This window comes from Brachyistius frenatus, unplaced genomic scaffold, assembly GCF_029030835.1.
Source record: "Brachyistius frenatus isolate BFR_SWC_R1_liver_20210118 unplaced genomic scaffold, ASM2903083v1 Contig_18, whole genome shotgun sequence".
NCBI classification, from domain to species: domain Eukaryota; kingdom Metazoa; phylum Chordata; class Actinopteri; family Embiotocidae; genus Brachyistius; species Brachyistius frenatus.
The window spans coordinates 4,347,654-4,370,371 of NW_027210617.1; the positions used below are offsets into that span (position 1 = coordinate 4,347,654).

General features: G+C 44.3%; 1 protein-coding gene across 1 annotated transcript in view; it reads right to left on the minus strand.

Moving 5' to 3' along the window:
* The window catches only part of notch2 (notch receptor 2), a 41,319-nt gene that overhangs the window by 2,768 nt on the left and 15,833 nt on the right, over positions 1 to 22,718 (minus strand). The window contains 31 exon segments of the mRNA XM_069694995.1: positions 218 to 365; positions 591 to 910; positions 995 to 1,148; positions 1,273 to 1,360; positions 1,672 to 1,876; positions 1,991 to 2,133; positions 2,261 to 2,602; positions 2,718 to 3,253; positions 4,143 to 4,255; positions 4,465 to 4,716; positions 5,055 to 5,187; positions 5,305 to 5,489; positions 5,752 to 5,905; positions 6,093 to 6,294; positions 6,567 to 6,795; positions 6,908 to 7,060; positions 7,234 to 7,353; positions 7,500 to 7,613; positions 7,967 to 8,112; positions 8,549 to 8,741; positions 8,896 to 9,006; positions 10,254 to 10,487; positions 10,607 to 10,720; positions 10,815 to 10,928; positions 11,309 to 11,494; positions 11,583 to 11,738; positions 12,197 to 12,430; positions 13,093 to 13,215; positions 13,975 to 14,108; positions 14,280 to 14,487; positions 15,355 to 15,629. Coding sequence (XP_069551096.1) covers positions 218 to 365; positions 591 to 910; positions 995 to 1,148; positions 1,273 to 1,360; positions 1,672 to 1,876; positions 1,991 to 2,133; positions 2,261 to 2,602; positions 2,718 to 3,253; positions 4,143 to 4,255; positions 4,465 to 4,716; positions 5,055 to 5,187; positions 5,305 to 5,489; positions 5,752 to 5,905; positions 6,093 to 6,294; positions 6,567 to 6,795; positions 6,908 to 7,060; positions 7,234 to 7,353; positions 7,500 to 7,613; positions 7,967 to 8,112; positions 8,549 to 8,741; positions 8,896 to 9,006; positions 10,254 to 10,487; positions 10,607 to 10,720; positions 10,815 to 10,928; positions 11,309 to 11,494; positions 11,583 to 11,738; positions 12,197 to 12,430; positions 13,093 to 13,215; positions 13,975 to 14,108; positions 14,280 to 14,487; positions 15,355 to 15,629 — 5,819 coding nt within the window.

The following is a 22,718-nucleotide window of genomic DNA, read 5'->3' on the forward strand; positions in this document are numbered from 1 at the left end:
AGAGTTATTACTATTTGTTGGCCATTGTTTCCGTTACATTTCATTTCTAATCATCTTCGGTTACTACTCAAGAGCTTTGTAGGTCTTTGCTGTTACTTATCTGACCAAATCTAAAAGAACTGAACCAATACTGCTGAGAACATGCAGTAATTGATAAACCAGACATCCAACACAAACACGAGACTTCAGACAAAGAAGAGAAATGTGGTTTTCTGACCGTGGTCATCTACAGCATTGATGTCGGCGTGGCAGTGGATCAGCTCTTCCACCATGCCCTCCACAGCCAGCCTGGCTGCCAGGATCAGTGGAGTCGTACCGTCATTCATCCTGGCATCCAGCTCTGTTGCACGATTGCGGATGAGGATCTGGGAGAACATGAACACAAGAGATATCGTTAATAACTCATGGCTGACTATAGTGATAAGAATTTCAGTAAATATCCGTTCGCAGAAATGATCTTCGCCATTGATTGCAGTTGATGTTTTAGCTACAGCGGTGGAGCTGGTGTCAGCATAAACGCAACTAAAATGGCTGATATAAATAGATGAATTCATATTTAATATCTGCTTCTGATCAGAGAGTCGTCTCACCTGAAAGACTCCCTGGGCATCGGCTGCCACTGCGGCGTGCAGAGGAGTTCTGCCCATGTTGTCATGGGCGTTGGGATCCGCTCCGGCGTCCAGCAGCCTCTTAGCAGCATCCGCCCTGGCGTAGCGGGCAGCCAGGTGGAGAGCCGTTTCTCCAGTACGATCAGTCTGAGCCATCAAAGAGGCACCCTGAGCGATCAGGTCTGAAATGACACTCGGCCCCGGTTCATCTCCACCACTCTCTTCCTCCTCTTCTCCGTGCAGGCTGCAGTCTGGGCCTCCACCGTTACGCAGCGATGCCAGCATCAGAGGGGTAAAGCCGTCTTGAGAGGGGAGAAATTCATGACTAAACAAAAAGCATTGACAATTAATCGGATCTTTCGGTCTAGATGTTGTTGTTTTCTCACCGGGTCCTTTGACATTAACATCCAGACAGTCGGCATCCAGGTCGGCCTGCGGAGGAGTGAGGGTGATGTCGGCAGCTTTGCGGTGCTGCAGGGTCCACTCTCTGCGGTCAACACCTCCGTCCATAGGGATGGGCAGCAGGGGTTTGTCTTCGGTCTACAAAAAGAAATGGAGCTCACAACAAAATTCACAACAGCCAAAAATCTTTCCGCATGTCCCAAATATTTCTCAATCCATGGAGTTTATGTGGACCACTGCTTTTCACTTATGATTCACTTACTCTTGGTTTCTTGGATGGGACCTCATCTTCCAGCCATCTCTGACTCTGACCTCCATCAATCAAGGTTCCATCCTGTGTCTTAAAATTCCTGATATGAGAAAAAGACTGAAGTTTAAAAGACAGTACAGTTTCATTCTGATATGTACTCCAGGACTCAGCATGCATGCTGTGCTGTGTTTTGCACTCGAAGTATCTGTCACTGGACAGTTTAACCACAAACTCCTATTGCTGCCTTCGAGTTGTTCTCACTATTAAACATAAAGTTTCCTACACAGGTTTCACTACTTTCTCTGCTCTACATTTCCCCCAGATCATCTCAAAACCCTGACATTTTTACCAGTTTACACCCAGTAGTCGTGATCATATTATCCGGTTTTAAATGCTCTTATATTCACTCACTTCATGTCAAAGTCATCCTGTCCGACAGGCTCTCTCCTCTTGTCATTTTTCGTGGCCAAGAAGCCGTCGGGCAGCCACAGGACACCGTGTTTATGCTTCCTCTTGGCTGCTAGCATTCCCAGCACCAGGATAAGCAGTATAATAACCACTGCTACTCCAATCAGGTACAGCAGCACCTGTGGCTCAGATGGACCTTTTGGACTACCTGAATGATACACCAGATGAAAAACCCAGCTGTTTTATCTTCTTTACATTTAGGTGTTTATCTAAAAATCAAGCACTTAAATTCCATTAACCGCTGAATGACAGGCCCACTTACTCTCAACAGACACTAGAGGGTAAGGCAGTTCTGCCTTGATGTGTGCAGCAGCAATGAAGGACGCAGCCTCATCCGTGTTGGAAAAGCAGTTAACCGAAGTCTGGGAACATTCACGGTTATCGATTTCCAGGTGCACCACAGAGCTGCATGGACAGTTGAGAAAATACAAACCCAGTTAACAATAAGGGGTGATTTGGTGATTAATTTCAAGCTATTGACAGATGATAACTACCAAGACGTGTGATTATGTGAGTGCTCCACTACCCTTACCCAATAACCTCCCTCTCCAGCTCCCGTTTGCTTCGGCTCCTCAGTATATGTTGTCCCTGCTTCTCTTGCTCCCCATAGAAAGGGAACACCATCGGTTCCTTATTTTCCTTCAGCTTCACCTGCAGGTTGGTGTGCAGCAGGGCTCCTAGGGAGCGTAAGAAACCCCTCAAGTCTCCCAGCAGCTCCTCAGGCTGCAGCCGGACCACAATAACCAGGGTGCCGTCCGCCAGATTGGCTGGAATGTTAGCGGAGCAGTCCAAGCCGTCCCAGCCACAAGCCTCCATGTAGCAGCTCTGGTCACAGATGCCGTTACCATAGTGGTCTGCGCAGTACTTGTCATACCTAAAAGTACACGGCATAAGAAAAATATGTGTTTGTGATTTGGCTTTAAACAATATTTTGTACTTTAATATGTAGCTGAAAAAGCAATGACAAAATGAAGAAGAGAGTCACATACTTGCAGGAGCCCGTTGAGGTCTCCTGGCATTCAAAGCTGTCAAAGAGGCAGCCAGAGTTGTCACACTCCTTATCACACTGTCCATTTTTAAAGAGGTTCCAGCAGGGAACACTGGCGGTGCAGTTAAGCCAAGGCTGCCGCCAGTTGAGTGAGCAGTCTCCTCCATCCCACTGACATTCATGGTTGTTGCACTGATTGTCACACACTTGATCCCCCGACTGCATCTTACACTGCAGATAGGGGCAGGTTGGAGTGTGTGGTACGACCAGTTTGTTCTCACAGTATTGTCCAGAGAAGAGCACGGAGCAGAGGCAGCGGTGCTGGTATGGGTTGATTGGGTCTTTGATGCAGGTTCCTCCATTTTTGCAGGTCAAAGAACACTTCTGCTCGTTCTCACAGTGTGGCCCACTGAAGCCTGGCTGGCACCGGCAGTACAGATGACCAACCGCTGACACCACACAGCGCCCACCATTCTGGCAATGTAGTTTTGCACAGTTGTAGCCCTCTATTTCACCGCAGCTGAATCCAGTAAAGCCCTAGAAAGCACAACGCGTTGTTTAGGTGTGATAGTAATGCTCATTTGAAAGGTTGTGACGTTTGTAAAAGATTAATAAAACTTTACAGCTGACACTTGATCAAACTATTGTAATAAGTGTATATCGAGTTGGTCCTACAAATCTGTTGCTAGTCTACCATACCTGAGCCATGGTGTGGCCCTCTGAAGCAAGCATGAGAATAAATAGGGAGGAAGAGGTTAGTGGAGAGAAAAACAGGCACTTAGTGTGAAAAGACGTTCGACTAAAGACAGGAAATCACTTGTCAGCCACCTATCTGCTTTCATCTTCTGCAGTGACTTAGTATGCACACATTAAACAATTCATGACAGATTAATGAAATAGATCCTTTATCCTAAGGATAACTAAGCATCAGATACAAATTACTGGTGTTGTATTCCATTGAAAAGATTGGGAAACAGGCTTTAACCAAAGTTAACATTTACTGCTTAATAATCACTGGTATTGATTTTTTTTTTTTTTGCGCTTATGAACTATAATACAATCTCTGACACTCCTGCCAAAATCAGTGCTTTGTTTTTTCACACCACTGCCAGCAAAAGACACTCTTTGTTGAGACATCACTTTGCGTGCCGTTCACACCATGAACTTTGTTACATGTGCAAAAAAAAAATCAAAACATCCACGAAAAATGATGCCTGCCAACAGTTAATTCAAACATTGAGGAGCAGCACGCTGTTAATCAAAACCTTCATGTAAAAAAACAGTAATCTTGTTTATATAACAGTTACAATAATGAGAGTGTAGTGTTACATGCATGACTGGAAAGGCCGTTTGCGAGCATAAAAAGAGGGTATAGGTGATCCTATAATGCCAAAGTGCTGTATAAATGCTGTTGAAGACAACTTACAGGAGGACAAGAGCAGGTGTAGCCATGTACTGAACTCATGTTCATAGAGCAGATGCCACTGTTATGGCATGGCTTAGACAGACACAGATCCACCCTGGATTCACAATGATGACCTGAGGAAACAAGGAGAGGGAAGAGAAAAAGAGGAACCCGGCGAGAGAAAAATTTAACAGCAGCAACACTTGACAGGCTTAATGAATTATTCAAATATCTCTGATGCTGACACACTGCAGAAAAAAACACTAACGCCTTGCTTTTTCATTGATAAAGAGATATTTGTGGTGGTGTTATGTCCCCCCCAGAGCAGCTAATATGAATGTACCCGTGTATCCAAGGCGACAGCGGCACTGGTAATCGTTGACCAGCTGAATGCAGTCAAGGCTTCCGAGAGCGTGGCAGGGCCCAGACAGGCATTCGTTCAGATCTCCCTCACAGTGCTCGCCGACGAACCCTGCGGGGCAGGAGCACGTGTAACGGCCCACACCATCCACACACTGTCCGCCATTCAGACAGCGAGGTTCCCAAGAGTTGGCCTTCGGAGCACAGTCATCCTCATTTACTTCACACTGGAGTCCTACAGAGCAAAGAAAAGACAGATATAACCGCGTGTATCAAGTCAAATAAATATTTTTCACAACAGGATTTGATCTGGTTTTAATATTATTTTTAGAGGCATTCAGGCCAACGTTTGATTTCATACAAAATACAACATACGTTCCTTCCCACTGTAAGAACTACTGAAGCAGCGGAGCCAACAGAGGATGGTGCTATTTCATCATCCCACTGTTATAGAATTGGAAATGGTTATCTCTAACTAATAGGGGCAGTTGTTGTCCACATTTTAAGTTCCAAGCTGCTTTTAAGAAACTTTGCAGGGCACCTATCATTTAATCCTCTATAATGCAGACTCACCGTGTGTTCCAGGTGGGCAGGAACAGGTAAAGCGGTGGATGAGGTTGATACACGTTCCTCCGTGGAGGCAGGGCTTAGAATGGCATTCATCAACATCATACTCACAGTTCACCCCCTGGAAGCCTGGTTTACACTGGAGCAATGAAACAAGAAACAGAGGTTACTTCATTGTGGGTTTGAACATAAAAAATCTGCACCCTTACAACCACCTTTGGAAACAAACAAACAAAAAAGCCAAGCATGTACTTACGATACACTCATATGTGCCCTGATAATCCTTGCATGTCGCTCCATTGCGACAAGGGTTTGACCGGCACTCATCGACCATGTCTTGACAGTAGCTGCCCATGTATCCTGGCTGACACTGACACTGATGGGAATTGGCCACATTTACACACCGCCCCGCGTTTTTACACACATTCTCCACCTCTTGACCTGCAGTAATTTGGAGTAAAAAGAATCACAACTTGTACTACCTATTTCAATATTTCGTCTGATGAAAGTTTATGCAGGAAACCGACAAAATTATCGATATCAGGCTACATTGAAACAACACTTCATGACACTTTTGTCTTTGGGTGATATAAATAAGTAATTCATTTCCTATATAATCCTTATCATTATTTAAAAGTGTTTGTCTTCCCCAATCGTGTCCTTTTTAGCTGAAACAACAAATCAACAGGAAGTAGTGCCTCACCACTCCTGGCAGCGACGTCCTGGCAGGATATGTTGGGGACGTCACAGTAAAGTCCTGTCCATCCTATTTGACAGTGGCAGATCCAGGAAGTTGCTGTTTGAGAGCAGGTGCCGTCGTTATGACAGCGCACCTGGCTGCACAGGTTCACATAGTTCTGCAAACAAAGGAGGAACGGACAGAGTGTTAAAAGAGGATGCAAATACTACGCAAACAGAAGGAATATAACTGCATCAACATCCTTTGCTGGGTACTTCAGTTGTTAACTAATACAATACTTTTTAGCTGCGAAGAACATGTTTCTGCAGAAACATGATGTGCCCTTGCAGTGGCAGACATTTTACCTGGCAGTTCGGTCCATTGTATCCGACGGGGCAGGTGCAGCGGTAGGTGCCCAGGCCGTCAGTGCAGGTGCCTCCGTTCTTGCAAGGCTGAGAGTCGCACTCGTTCTGCTCGTACTCACAGAATACCCCATAGAAACCAGGGCGGCAACGGCAGGAAAAAGCATTGATGTCATCAATGCACGTCCCATTATTCAGACACGAGCTGGAGGGAAGGAGAAAAAGAAAGCAGAGGTTAATGAAAACAAATTCTTTAAAACCTGCTAGTACATGACCTCCTGGTGAAGTGTCAAACCCACAAGAACCGCGGGCGGATTTCCGATCAAATCTAAAATCGTTCAAAACAGCATTCATATTCTTTCTCTCAGTTTCTCAGTCACGAGTTGTCAACAAAAATTGTCTCGGAAGAATGAAATGCAGGGGAACAAAAGAATTAAATGCAGTTTGTATTGATCGCAGGTTGAATAAATGGCTCACCTCTCAGTACATTCAGGGATGTTGTGTTCACAGAGGATTCCATTAAATCCCGCTCGACACATGCACACAAAGCTGTTGACGTAGTCCTGGCAGATGGCACCGTTCCTGCAGGGCTGGCTGGCACACTCATCGACCTCAGTCTCGCAGCGCTCCCCTGCAAAACCCGGGCGACAGTCACAGGAGAAGCTCCCGACGTCGTCCACGCAAGAGCCTCCATTCAGGCACGGGTCTAGAAAGGGGAGACGACAAGCGTATGTCTTAAGAGCACCACTGGCACATGAGTGTCATAATGTCGGAGCCAATGATAATAAGGTGACTAAATTAGTTGAAGTGAAACTCACTTGGTGTGCAGTCGTCAATGTCGGTCTGACAGTTGTGTCCACTGTATCCAGGTTGACATTTACACATGTAGCTCCCCAGGCTGTTCATGCAATGACCCCCATTTTTACAAGGGTTCTTTAGGCATTCATTCATGTCCTCATTGCAGCGCGTACCTAAAAAATTGTGAACACAAAAGCGACAACTGTTGGCACAGCATCAATCTAGCAGTAATATGCTATATTAGTTATGATTTGCACTCAGGCACGTGGTCTCTTTTTGTTCTTTCCTCTTGTCTCAGATCCAAACATACTGAGGAACACAACACTTTGCAGACACACACACATACCTTGCCAACCAGTTGGACATCGACAGGTGTAAGAGGTGTAATCTGCAGATGGACGGCACACTCCTCCTCGTTCACATGGATGAGAGGCACAGGGAACCTGTTCCTCCTCACAGTGTTGACCTATTTTCACACAGATTTTTTTTTTCAGAATGATAAAAACACGGTGATGGAAATCTTCACTAAAAGGATATTCAGGTGGCCATTACAAAGTGTGTAATCGCATGCTGGGATGTTGAATATGTTATGATAGAGATATGATCACTAACCTGTGAATGGTGGACTACACTGGCATGTGTAACTGTTGACTTCATCGATACATATGCCTTGGTTCAGACAGGGCCCAGAAGCACATTCATCTACGTTCTTCTCACAGCTCACACCTGACGAGAGAGGAGGAGTGATTCACGTATTCCGTTTTTAAAGTCTCCCTCTACTTCTCTTGGATGCAGAATGATGGAAGTGCAGTTTTACACTGGAAAATCCTTCTGCTGAAAGTGGAAAGTTTCTCCGAACTCCAGCCAATATCAGGGTTTAAAGAGAGTACTTGCAAGCAGGATTTGTGACATCACTGGTTTGAAAGTCAATTCTGGTCCAATAGGAAAATATACAAGTGTGATGTGGAAGCCTCGAGTCTGCATCTTTAAAACTTGGTTCTTTTTCTTCAATTGATTGGTTGGAAATATGGCTCAAAAATACTTTATTGAGATCAAATTATTTATCGTAGTGGTGTTACCTCTGAATCCAAGTTGGCACTGACAGGTGTAGCCATTATGTCTGTCCACACAGGTGCCACCATTTTGGCATGGATTTGGCTGGCATTCATCCTTTTCGTTCTCACAGTGCTGTCCGACCCAGCCAGCTTCACACTCACAACGGTACCTTGACACGAAGGACAGGAAAGGAAAGGTCGAAAATGTGAAATTAAGACACATGGCAGGTCCTTGAACTCCAGCATCTCTGGCATAAGTTTCAGCACCTCCAGAACAGCTATGACTCGGATTACTATATACAAGTATTAGCACTGATGCTCCAGTTTAATGTGGAGCTGCTACAAATTTGGAAACAAAGGCAGGCTGGAATTTTCAGCAGGGGGGCTATCTATGGGCAGATACTACCAAAATAAAACAATGGTGAGGGGGGGAGATAAATTGGGTGTTGCACCAAAGGCAGCTTTACCTTATAGTTCTTTAAAAATTGCCACAGCTATTATTAAACTATTTTATGTTACCCCACCATGAAGTGTTCGACTTAAAACAAACAGTTGTATCACAGAACATAAAACACACATCAGAGCAACGGTGAAAGGTTAACATACCCATATTGCTGTTCAATACATTTTCCGTGCACACAAGGCTGCGGGGCACAGTGGTCAGTCCCAGTTAGGCACAGAGGGCCGTGGGTGCTGGCTGGACACAGGCAGTGGAACCCGTTGACCTTGTCCATGCAGGTCCCTCCGCTCATACATGGGTTTGACTTACACTCATTGATGTCCACATCACATTTATCTCCTATTAGAGAGCAATTCAAAGAGATTAGTTGTATCAAAAGCGTAGGCTTGATTAATGTGCTGATTTCAGTGGACTTAGGTTGGAGTATTATAAATACTGAGCCATTTCCATCCTGCCTCATTTTTTAAACACATTGATCTACTGAGGTACATACCTGTATACCCAGGGGCGCACACACATTTGTACTCGTTGATGCCATCCTGGCACTCTCCATACTCACAAGGGTTGCTGGCACAGTCATCCTCATTGATCTCACAGTTCACACCTGAGGAGAAAAAATAGACAAAGACAAACTCATGTAAAGTAACAATAGTCAGGTTATATGCTTTATCGTTTTTATCTGAATGTGTAATGTTTGCTGGCATTTAAAAGTAGCGTAATGACAAGTGAGCATTAGAGGCAAAATAGATGGCAGTCAAAAAAAGAAAATGTAAAACGAATTTGCCACCAGGGGGTGTAAGACTCCAAATAAATGTGAGAGAAAATGTGACCAAAAACTGAGACAGTCCTTTAATACAGCACAGAAAGCTGCAAGTACGACATCAGCGATTAACATTCACAGAACAATTATTGAAGGTGGAATGAGCACGAGAGGGTCAGAGGAGGTGGAAAAGAAACAAAGAACTGAATAAAAGGAATTAAACAGGAATGAAATACGAAGTAAAAACTGAGACAAGAAGGCACATCTGAAGAGGGGAAGTGAGTGTATGAAACCTGAAAGCAGACCCGACAGGGTGATCTGACACCAGTTTTGGTAAAGTGAGTAAAGAACAGACTTCAGTACCAGGCCTCAGGCTGGTACAACGCACTGAACTGAGCTGACTAATCCACAGAGCCACATGGGCTAGCACCACTCGACTCAGACTTGTGACTACTCCACACACATGCGCACACACACAGTTTTTGACTTTACAACACATGTAAAAACTACACAGGAAACTCTAGATGTGGGGGGTGGGAGTCTTTCGATTCAATTTGAGCTGCTCTCTCAGCACTAAACTTTCATGGGGCACAAGAATCAATCAAGGGAGAACTCTCTGGAGTACGTTAACGTGATTTTGGCCCCTGCTACTATTTGGTGAACGGATTACTTAGAAATGCTCAGATTTAAATTCTTTCAAATAAAAATCTGGAGAGCTCATTTAAAGTGAAAAGGTATAACAAAGCATTGTGGAACTATAACCAAAACAATCTGTTTTGTGCTGACAGTTCAGTATAAATGGTTACTGTAGCAACCAGGTGTTGTTGTTAGGCAGACAAGAGACTAATGAGAAAGCGTATCAACTATTTTGATGATTACATTCATTTGTACATCAGTGACCACAGCACACACCGGTGTGGTTGTTTTTAGGGTGACAGACTATCAGCCTCAATCACAGCTGTTGGAAAACTGCATGCATTGTTTCTGTTCCACATAACAAATTACACGCTTTCTTTTCCGAATAAATTCAGATCAACTTGTCTCGCCCTGCAGGCTTTTTGAAGAGTATTTGCAGCGCATTAAGTACCTACCTGTGATTCCTTGTGGACAGTTACACTGGTAGGCATTAACCAAGTCAATGCAGCGTCCTCGGTTCTGACAAGGGTTGCTGTGGCACTCCTGGACCTGGATGTTGCAGATGGAGCCTGTGTATCCAGGGTTGCACTCACAGGAGAAAGTGGCGATGCCGTCCTTACACACACCATGGTGGCACGGCGCTGGCACGCAGTCATTGATGTTATCCTCACAAAGTAGACCAGTGAACCCTGGGGGGGAGGGGGAGGGGGAGACATCTTGTTAAAATAATAACTGCAGCTATTGGATCATGGATCAAATGGTGCTTACATACTATTTTCGGGGTCATGGAGTGCAATTCCCCTTTTACCTTCAGCGCATTCACAGTCATATCCGTTGGGCCGGTCAATACACTTGGCCCCATTTAAACAGGGTGTGCTGGAACACTCATCAATATCTATTTGGCACATTTCACCGCTGAAGCCTGAAAACAGTACACAGAACATGAACGTGATGAACACAATAACACGCCAATACAGTTCATTTAAAACATTAAACGTAGCTTTACGTGTACTGACCTGCTGGGCACTCGCAGACAAAACGGCTGACCTGGTCCAGACATTTACCCTGATTCAAACAGGGTGAGCTGATACACTCATTCACCTCTATCTCACAATGAGTCCCCTCAAATCCTGCAGGAATTTGGAGAAACAACTTTTTCATATTTAGGAGCAAAATAGTGAAAATCTTTTTCAGATTTGAAAAGTTGAGTCATAGGACGAGGGCACAGATCTCTGGGTGGATTCACATCCGGGAATTAAAAAATAAATACTGAACGTTTGATATGACTGTTAATCACTGTCAATCTTTGTGATCATACTTTATCTGTAATTGATAATACAATTCAAAGAACTGTGCAACCTTAACTTCTAAATAACATTTGCTATCAATTGTTAACCACTGCAGATAACTAAAAAAAACAACAACAAAGACTTACAATTTTAAAATGCTGCACTTGTCTGCTAAAGTTTGTTAAAACGTAAGGTCATTTACAATTTCTTGAAAAATTTACCGGGCATGCAAATGCAGGTGTAGTCCCCAATGCGATCCAGACAAGTGCCATCGTTGTGGCAGGGATTTGAAGCACATTCGTTGACATCTTGTTCACAGCGTGGCCCAGCGTATCCCCTAACACAGTTACAGGTGAAGGAGCCGTCGGTGTTCACACACTGACCGCCGTGCTCGCATGGGTTGGTACCTGGGGGTGACAGAGGGTGAAGAGGCATGTTTGAAAGAAGAACAGAAGTCAAGCAAAGATACATGTTGTGCATGTTTCTAACACTTACCAATGCTGCATTCGTCTCTGTCGATGTTGCAGGTGCTGCCTACATATCCGGGTGGACAGTTACAGTTGAACATGCCACTAATGGGGTTGGTGTCACACTGAGAGCCCTCTCTACAGGGGTTACTGATGCAGGCGTCATCTCTGTGGCAGAGCAAACCTGTAAAGAAAACCATGTTAAAAGGTATTCGTAACAAAAAAAAAAAAAAAGGTCTTGTAACGCAATGAAAACCGTGAAACCTCGTCTGTGCTGAGACATGAAATCTCAAATAAAGCCACAGGGATATGCCCACATCAGAGAATCAAGCTAAAGGGGAGAAGTTTACTTTTAATGCAAGACTTATTCCAAAGCCAAAAATGTGCCTGTCTTCAGTCGGTTGAAAATACACTAAATGTCCTTGAGCGAAATAGTCAAATTGTCTGCTTATAAAAACATGAATTCTGGTTCGACCTGTTCCACTAAATCCTAAATCTCAAGTCCTCTACATTTCAACACTCAGTGCAGAAATCAAAGGCAGAAAGCCTTTCTGTTATGTCTCTAAACGCAGTAGATTTGCAGTCACTCGTATAATGCATTTGAAGGTTTCCTATATGCGTGGTTTTGCACTGCCAGCCCACCTGTCTTTCCGTGGGGGCAGAGACAGATGAAAGACGCAACACGGTCGATGCACGTGGAGCCTGTGCTGCATGCAGCTGTAGCACAGTCATCGATGTTTTCGGAGCAGTCGGGTCCACTCCAGCCGTTGACGCACACGCAGACGTAGCTGCCAATCAGGTTACTGCAGGTCCCTCCATTCTGGCAAGTGTTTGGCTGCAGCCGACACTCGTCCACATCCTCTGTACAGTGCTGACCTGTGGGAGGGGGACGAAAAGGTGAGCGTGACGCGGAGGAAAACAATTGAAACAAAATTCAATTTATGCTCTCCATATCGCAGCTCACTGTAGTAACCTCATGAGTTTCTGGTAGACAACAAAACTACTGGCATGTTTTCCCCGCTTGGATTCGTTCTACATAAAGTCAGACAGGCCCAAGGAAGCTGGTGTATGCATGTTTGCTTTTCTAAACAGTAAGGCTGTGTGTTAGCAGAGACACGCCTTGGACAGAGTACAGACCTCAGAAGTACGGAGAAAGAGATCCGATATGGCTTTGATGTCTACACAATCAAAAGGTACATATAACCTGCTGTGGATGTCATTTCACAGAATATTTAGTATAACATACTCAGCACACACTTTTAAGACAGCAGGCGAGACGATCTTTTAAGATGGCTTTTAGCATAATGCAAATAAACTATTTGCATGAACACGTGTTTGAAATCTAAAAACTTGTTTTTTGAATTCCTTGTTGAAACACGCTTTAGGTCATCTTCAGCCACAGATCCCCTTCAGGCACATGAAGAACTCCTGATGTTTCGCATGGATTTGAGAATGTGGGATGAAAGTTGAACAAACTGTACCATGATGTAAGCCACGGAAATGGTGGTAAAAATGAGTGTAATAGTGGTCACACATACCCGTCCACTCAGGAGGGCACTGACAGTTGTAGGTATTGACTCCATCCATGCAGGTTCCTCCATTGGCACACTGATGATCGGGGCAGTCATCGATGTTGTTCTCACAGTTGGTTCCATTGAAACCTGGCAATGATGAAAGAAAGAGACATTGATGTGATGATTGGTTTGTTTTAATTACATGTTCATTTGGAAAGACAATCAATGAAATACAAATGCTTTAGTTTAAAGGAATGTAACTGTGTGTGTGTGTGTGTGTGTGTGTGTGTGTGTGTGTGTGTGTGTGTGTGTGTGTGTGTGTGTGTGTGTGTGTGTGTGTGTGTGTGTGTGTGTGTGTGTGTTGTGTCAACTTGCTAACCGTAGCAGACTGACAACACTGTGTCCAATACAACCAGCCTACAGGATCACACTGTTTGTACCTCAAACAACATAATGTAACAATTCAGAAACTCAAAGCTACATTCATTTATAGATAAATGCCAGTTACAGTATCTTTCTTTTTCTCACTCCTACAGGGTTTCTCCAGATTTCTGGAGGGTTGAGGTGCTGTGGTCGTAGGTGGGAGGTGGTCAGTTGTTTATTATTATATTTATAATATTTATTTTACAAAATCTGTCTGCCGAACATTGGTTAAACAAAGTTTATAGTAAAGCTATAGTGGTTTAGGTGCTTTGAAGAAAAAAAACAACACTTGGGCGCTGCAGGTACGTGTTACACCAGCAGGGAAAAACCCTGTCCTACATTCAGTTGTCTTCCCTTTCATTTCTGTCTCTTTAGACCCTTCACATTTCCTTTTTCTCACTAACCAGACTATCTTTTTACACTTTGTATGTGGTGGCTGTGGTGGTTTTAACAAACAAACGAAAGCCAGTTTGATGATCCTACCTGGAAGGCAGTGGCACGAGTAGCTGGTTTCAGAGCTCTGGTGACAGGTGCCTCCATTCAGACACGGCGACGGTGAGCAAGGGATATACGAGCTTTCGCAGTGTTGGCCCGTAAACCCTGATGCACAGATGCACCTGTAGCAAAGGCAGAGTCCATTTCATGAATTTAATGTCTTTCAATCTTAACAGAAAACATCTGCTAATTGTAAAAGAACTCGTGAAGGAAAAATAACATATTGTTTTGAATTAGTCTTCCAGAAAATCTGGACATTTTTCACGGTTGACTAATGGAAAGCAGATTCTCACTTGTAGGAGCCAGGGGTGTTGACACACCCGCCTTCGTTCTGGCATAGAGAGGGTGTGTCAGCGCATTCATTTGTGTCATTAAGGCAGCGAGGACCTTTGTAGCCAGGAGGACAGGAACATGTGTAGCTACCACCAGACAGAGAGCTGCACCTTCCACCGTTGGCACAGGGACTGGACAGACAGCTGTCCTCATGCTCACAGCGGGGACCTGAGAACGGGGAGGAGAGAACAAACAGCTCAGCACCTTTTAAAGCCATTTTAAAACCTTGTCACCTGTGGAGAAATAAGGCTTAGATACTCGCAATGATCAGTACGTATCAAGTGGTTGTCAAAAGCACTTTCCATATTTTGTCACTGGCTTTACGTTAATTGTTTGTATTTTCATACCATCATTTTTTTCATGAAAATGAATTACTTATAGACAATTCGATCGCCTCCGTGCTGATGGAGGATGGTGGTGGTGGTGGGGGGGGGGGGGGGCTAACTTTCTCCACAGCGGCTGCCATTCAAGAATTCAGGACTCAATTGTGCCGATTAAAATGTGAGCGCTCCTCAACATTGGAAAGAAAAACAATCAGCATATGTGTCCTCAATCACCCATCATCATTCAGCACAAGCCTTGTTATGAGACAAGACTAACACATTCAAGACAAAATTGCTAATTAAGAAGCCATCAGGCTCTAGGCAAAGTTTAAAAATCCTTCATCAAATTCTTAGCTCTGAAACTATACCAAGAAGCATTGTATTTCCTCACCTCATGGCCTGATATTTTATAAAACGTATCTCTTAGGTTTTGAGACCCTGTCAACACACAAAATAGCACGACTAATAAATTCAAGGAGGTTTCCCCTAGTGGAAGTAATAAAATGCTTCTCAGATGGCTGACACTGTTAACTTAAAACCAGGCATAGAAGCTGCAATACAACAAATATTCTGGACAAACAATCAGAAAGGAATCCGTCTGTAAGGGTCTTTACGGTAAATTTGCATGCAGGATGTTTAAAAATACATCAGTGTTCCAATGATAAAAGTCAGACATCACTACCCTCTGAGGGGTGATTGAACAGGAACTCACCTGTCCATCCTCTGGCGCACTCGCACTTGTACTTGTCAAGGGACAGCAGGGTGCAGACACCTCGGTTGGCGCAGGGGTTGTTCGGGTAACAGGTGGAGTTCTGAGGAGTTTGGCAATGTGGTCCGGTGAAGCCAAGAGGGCAGGCGCAGGTGGCGCTGCCTGGTACAGGTACACCAGCTGACATGGACACAGTGCAGTTCCCTCCATTCAGGCAGGAGCCAGGTTGGCAAGGGTCCTTATGGTGGCAGTACTCACCCAAGAAGCCCGGAGCACACCTGGTGACACAATCACAATCACAATCACACACACACATATATATATGGAGATCAGTCACAGAGCTGGCAAAGGCACTCATTTTAAAGCTTATCAGCAGACAATGCGGTGGAAAGATGAGCTGAACAAGTAGACAAATGTGTATGTGTGCTTGACAGTGATGCAAACAAACAAAACAAAAGAGTAAGTTTCAGTCTGGTGAATGTAATGCACCACATCACACGACTCCTGCTGAGAGCACTGGTAGTTACATCTGCACCCGAGTCCTCTAGTACACACACACACACACACACACACACACACACACACACACACGTGCACACACACACACACACACACACACACACACACACACACACACACACACACATACACGTGCGCACACACAAACACATGTGCACACACACATCAAAGAAACAAATGAACCAGCACAAGCAAACACTACTGTCTAATTCACAGTCTTCCCACTGCTGTATAGTGATCTGAACAACAGATGCGGGGAACCACATCCCTAAGTAGGAGTATTAGCAAAATGTGTGGTTGTGCATAAAGAGAAAGTGGCTGTTCAATTACTTCAAACATTAAAGGGTTAATGGACTGCATTTCTATTCAGAGCCTCCAGATGTAAAGGTGGTTAAAATACGCTGACCCACACACACAGATTCACATGACTATGAGCTTCTTTTCAGATTTTGGGGGTTTTCTGCCCTGCTTGGGGGCCTCTTAACATGCTGTTAGGATGAGACAGGAACTGACCCAATAACCCGCCGATTATTAGTGAGTGCTCTGAACCCAGAGCTGTTGCCCCATAAACCCAGCTGGGAGTAAAGAGAGAAGCTGGGCTTGATAAAGGGTTAAAGTGGGGTCACTGGTGACAAAGGAGAAGTTCAGAAGCAGAAGGATGTGAGGTGGCGTTATCTGGAAGTTGTTGACTGAATACTGAGAGAAACTTAAAAACAGTGGAACGCATAAGCAATAATTCGCGAAAAGTAATAGATGAACAATATTGCTGCCGACAGATAAGTAATGCTGTAATCTACACAACTGTAGCCACAATATTACATTACATTTAATTTAGCTGACGCTTTTATCCAAAGCGACTTACAGTAAATATATAAGTAAAGAGCCCTTTTTAACAAGTGCAAGTTGGTCACAAAAACCTGGTGTTCGACTCACAGAATTTTTTTTTCAAGTTATGATCACATTTGGTTCAGTGTGTGTGTGTGTGTGTGTGTGTGTGTGTGTGTGTGTGTGTGTGTGTGTGTGTGTGTGTGTGTGTGTGTGTGTGTGTGTGTGTGTGTGTGTGTGTGTGTGTGTGTGTGCGTGTGAGACGCTTTAAATTTTGTTTTCTTCTTTTCAGAGAAAAAAATTACTAAATTACGCAATATGTCCACTAGAGATTTTATCAGACATTGTTCCCTTCGTCACTTTCTATTTCTCTATTTGCCCGACAGTCCCTCCCACTTTCAGTCACCACTTCTCTTTATGTGACAGCATTTGGTCAGAGGTGTTACTTTGTTAGTGAGCAAAATTGTCATTTCTCAGGTAATTTCCTGTGTATGCGATTCTGATCCGTCATCCTTGTGTGCACGTGGCACATGTCTGACATGCTGTCTGGGGACCGTGGGCGACAGGGCGAGCTGCCGCCTCTTACGGAGGCCTCTAAACCTTCCTCCCCGGTGGGGCTCAGGTAACACAATAGAAGAGAAGAGATACACCACACAGTAACTTTGCACCACCACACATGCACAGGCAAAACTAAGGCCCTCTTTCATTACCATTTCAAAGTTTAAAAAAAAAAAAAAAAAAAGGGGAAGGGGGGTGGGTGGTGCCTGATTCACAAATAAGCAGAACTGTAGCATGTAAAAGGATAAAGGGGAGAATTGGAAATCGGTGTCTGTGACCCATATAAGACTTAGATGAGACAATGGAGATTATTTGAAACTGGGTCTTACGCGTACTAATTTTTATTTGTCACTGGACACTCCACCCCGAAGCAGCTTGAAGATATTAGGTTGAGAGCGCATGGGAAAGCAGGAGTTTTGTGAATCATGCCAGGCGAAGTCTCGTAGATCCATCACATCTGTGAAACTTCTGCCTCGTGTGATGCGCAAGTTACAAACGACATGCAGCGATAAATCCCCACACTGACTGAACAAATGGTGAACTGTAAACAAAAAGAGAAGAAGAAAAACAAGGCGACGCTAGATTGAATTAACAGCAGATTGCTGAGCAGTTTGTTTGTTCGTTTTATGGTTTTCCGTCTATTTAGACTGGGTGTGGAGATTTCTTTTCGTCAACAACTAAACTGATCATGCTCTAAAAGTAACAACATACTGACAAACAATCTTATTCCTCTCTGCCATGGACCTGAACTGTGGCCCTGACTGACATGTTCCTTCATTATACGTGTACTTCGTGTAGTTTATTTCGAGTAGAAACCACATACTCCAAATCCAACGGCTGAAAATAGTGACCGACGCAGGTGACGCTGTGGATGGTACCGAGACAGACTAACGCGTTGTTTTGTTTTGTTTTCAAAGGATTTATGACAAATAAGAAAACACAAGTCACGATCACAAGCCGTATCTTTTAAATATTTCATTTACTTCCTTAAATTATTCCCCAAAAAAAAAAAAAAAAAAAAATCATCTATTTGCACGTACAAGAAAAGAAAGAAAAAGAAGATAGATCGGTGATGCGCGATCTTCAAAGAAAAGACTTCATACATCTTAACCTCAGATTAGATATGGCCACCCCCCCCCCACCCCTTTCTTCACCGTCTCCCTTGCTGTATAAGCATGTCTGCAGCGCGACCCTCCTCCCCTCCACACACACACACACACACACACACACACACACACACACACACACACACACACACACACACACACACACACACACACACACACACACACACACACACACACACACACACACACACACACACACACACACACACACACACGCCTATACACAAACACACACACATAAATACACAAACAGACAGACGTCCCTCCCGACTCTGACTCCCCACTCGAAACACAAACACAGCTTGGTCATGATATCACAACAAGACGGCCGTCCTGGGAATTCGGACTGCTCCCCCAGCCCCCCCACCCAGACAACCTCTCCGCCCCTCTCTCCCAGAGTAATGACACGGCCCTCTGCCCTATGACATACATCACATTAGCAGGCTGTCACACAAAGAACAGCGTGTCCAGGTTAATACCAGGTTTACGTTTCACTGGGAACATTCTACACATTTTCACCGTTAAAGCTACGGGCAATACGAGACGCAAAAGTCAAGCACAGCCACTCAACGAGAGACGTGAAATTCAAAACGTACGCTTTGATGCTGTGCAAAGACTCATTTAAAAAGTATTTTTGAAATCACTCGGTTTAGACGTGACTTGTTTTCCTTTCAGGAGTACGTTTGCAGGAAACACAGCTTTCACATTGCTTCAACACCTAACGTTAACGCTAATGTCAAGAATATATTGTTTCTTTGTGGATTTTTGCGAATATTCACAAAAAAAAAAAAAAAAACGCTGGCAGGAAAAGATGCACGGTGAGTTCTATGCCATTAATCGCTGCCATCTAACCAGTGTTGACAGAACCGAGCGCTGTGGCGTCAGGAAACGATACCCTGTCCTTCAGGTTTCACTGCCAGATAGAGAGCTCATTATTAGCCCTCGGCTTTATCACCGGAGCCCGAGGCAAACAGGCAAGGCTGTGCATGATTCACATTATGGCCGGGGAGTGGTGTCTCGCTGAGGAAGCGATAACCTGGCGAAATGACACACTTTTCTTGTCGCCAACAGCAACGCCGACAGCAGCGTCATTCTTCCGACGAATTTCAACGCGCGCTGCCGGACACGGGCGAGAGTCTGCGCACGTTGATGCGTCCGGACGCCTTTTACGCACACCGAGAGCTCCGCTTTCACGCACAACACGGCAGAGAAGGGTTTTTGCAGCCAAACTCATCTATGGGATTCTTTGTTTTGCTCCGTGAGGAACTTTTTTTTTTTTTCCCCTCCTCTTTTCTCCATCCTTCTCTTACTGCATGCAGTTTCCTGCAGCCCTTCTTTTCCTTTCTCTCTCATTCCTCCACCTCTCTTTTCTAACTCACTCTCGTGGTGTCAGGTTTCTACAGCTGGTTCACATTAGCGCCCCCCGACCCATGCACACCCCTTCTTTCTCTCTCTCTCTCTCTCTCTCTCTCTCTCTCTCTCTCTGTGTACTCCTTCTCTCCTTCGTTTTCTTCCTCCTCCTCCTCCTCCTCTACCTCATGCTGACCTCTGCCTATCCTGGCTGGCTCCAGGGGCTTCGGTGAGCTGCGAGCGGTGGGTTGATTCTCACTCATGTAATGTTTGCCTTCATTTCTGATTCCCATGTCCCAAGATCTCCTACCCTCTGATTTTCTTTTTTCTTTTGTGCTACTTCTCCTCTCTTACCACTTCACCTTCGACTTCAACTACAACTACAACTCCACCGCCACCTCCACTTCCTCCTCCTCCTCCTCCTCCTCTCCCAGCCACTATTCTAGTCTCAGTGACGCTTAATAACTCCATCATGCTCTCCCCCTACGGCCATCACAGAGAAACAGCGTGAGAGAGAAAGAGGGAGAGTATAAACCGGCTCACATTTCAATCCCCGGATGAGTCCCTGGCTTGGCTGGAACATAGGTGGCCTATTCACTGTGCCGTGTTCCTGTGTGTGCATGCATGAACGTCACAAGTCAAGTGCAGAGCACGTTACTGCCTTTGCTGCTGCGTCTGTGGAAAAATTCCTCAGCTCACCCAAGCAATTTTGGTGCCAGATAAAGTTAGCTATGAAAAAAAAAAAAAGAAACGTATCGTGGACGTTAGTGTTAAATGATAGTTCCTGTGAAAATATTTATCAGACACGGTAGTGTGAACAAAGTTGAAGCCGAACGAGGACACTGCAGTCTTGAGCTTAGCAGCATGTGTGAAATCAATGGTCCTTCATCAACATGCATCAGAGCAAACTCTTCATATGTGTAAACCAAAAACATTGTACCACCTGGATGATTGAGATACAATTTTAGAGTGAGAAGTGAGCCGAGCAGTTAATCCTGCTTGAGGAACCAGAGACCGGCTTCGGTGTGCTGACATGTGGGATATCTGAATGGGGAGGCACACCTAATACGCTCTGACACCATTTCTGCACAGGCTGGCTTGTCAACGGCTGCTGCTGCTATTGTACGCAATAAAAAAAAAACTTTGGAAAAGATTTCAAAAGCAGTGCATGTGTGAGCAGCTGAATAGCCCTTTCTGCCTACTTCCGGTCTCACTCGTGGTCCCAATTTTTTTTTTTTTTTTTTATCTTCCGTAATAAACTGTCATAAGTAGTGAAGTATATGAGCGTGCTAAATACTGGCAGAAATGAAAAAAAAAAAAAGTTTTTCAATAACATAGGCACCTCAATCCCAGCGCTATATTAAGGACTATATCAAGTACCACTGACCTAACAGCAGATATCCCAAAGAGGCCATTTGTCCTGTCATTGAAGGATAATGAGTTATGCCAGAGCGTGAATGTAGCGTGTGTACAGGTCTCGAAACAAAACACTTATACGGTGTACCAGCTAGGGCCATACATCAGTGAGTGCCACAGAGACCTGCTGCACAGCGGAAAAATAAAATGCACCTAAAGTTGCACGTTAAGGTTAAATTATGGGTTCTTTCTTCTGGGGATGGAAACTACGAATCAATTTCTTAAACAGTTTCATAATTGGATGTGTATTTTTGCCACTCTGACATGTGTCAGCTTATTTTTTTTTTCATAGAGAAGTGCAGGAGCAGTAAAAAAACACAAAAAAATAGCATAGCAAAAGGGGAGGGGCAAAAGAGAGTGCGAGAGTGACGTTAAAGTTATACAGGAAAAAAGTAAGACAGAAAAAAGAGGAAGGAGGACAAGGGTGAAGAGGACGCACTGACGTGGAAGTAAAAACCAGAAAAGTAATGAGAGAGCAAGACGTAGCAGAATCAAGAAGAACCAGGCAGTGAGACTAAAAGCAAAGGACTGTAGAGCAGGGTGGAGTCCACACTCGGGTCAGTGGTAAAATCTCAGGCTGTGTTTAGAAACATGTCCAGAAAGATTCATCCGAGCGGCCGTGGTGCGCGGCACCGTGCCCGTTCTGTCTCTGAACGCTCCCTCTGCCCGTCTCTCTTGTGTTGTTCTGTCATTATCCAGTTTCTGTGGTTGTTTCAAGTAGAACCACCAACAAAAGTTCTGTCGGCTTATAAAAGTTCCAACATCTCGGCCTACGCGACTACCACTGATTTAGAAATGTATTAAAACAAAGAGTACACTTTCCAAGCAGGGTTAATTAAAATTGCGACTGTTAACCAAATGCTAAATTTACTGCTGCAGCCCACCACACACACACACACACACACACAATTACGATAAGATATGTAAGGTATTAATGATTTCTTTATTTCAGAAGTCTGCTCAGAGCTTTCCACTCGCGCTTAACAGGGTGAAAACAACAAAGGAGTTTTTTGTTGTTGTTGTTGTTGTATTTTATGCCTATTTGTCTGTTGATGAATTAATAGAAACTAAAGGCGATGACAAATTAATACACTAAATTGATAATAGTTGCTTTACTGTATTGATTTTTGTTCACAATTACCAAAGGGACTCACGGCGGTCATTTCTTTTACATCACACTACGTGTACGGAGAATATCTAACCTTATGTCAAAACTGAGGTACTTTTGACCTCGATGCGTCATATCGATGTGAGACAGAGACACTTGTCAAGCTGCTGTGTGTGGGTTTATGGTCTGGTTGCTACATTCCCCACCGCTTTGAAAGTCTTCCTGTTTCTATGATTTGGGTTTGACTCTCCAAGGCCTCCAAGCAGCAGCAGTGTGCGTCTTACTTGTTAGTTTATTTGATATCTTACGGTGATCCTCAAAGAGAGTGGAGTCCCGGTGAGCACCGAGCGCAGCACCTGCAGTGAGTCGGCACTTGTTCTGAAAAGTCCAACCAGTTGGTCATCTGACAGAAAGCTGGCAACCATCCTGCTATTTTTTTTTATTTTTTTTTTAATCATTGAAGT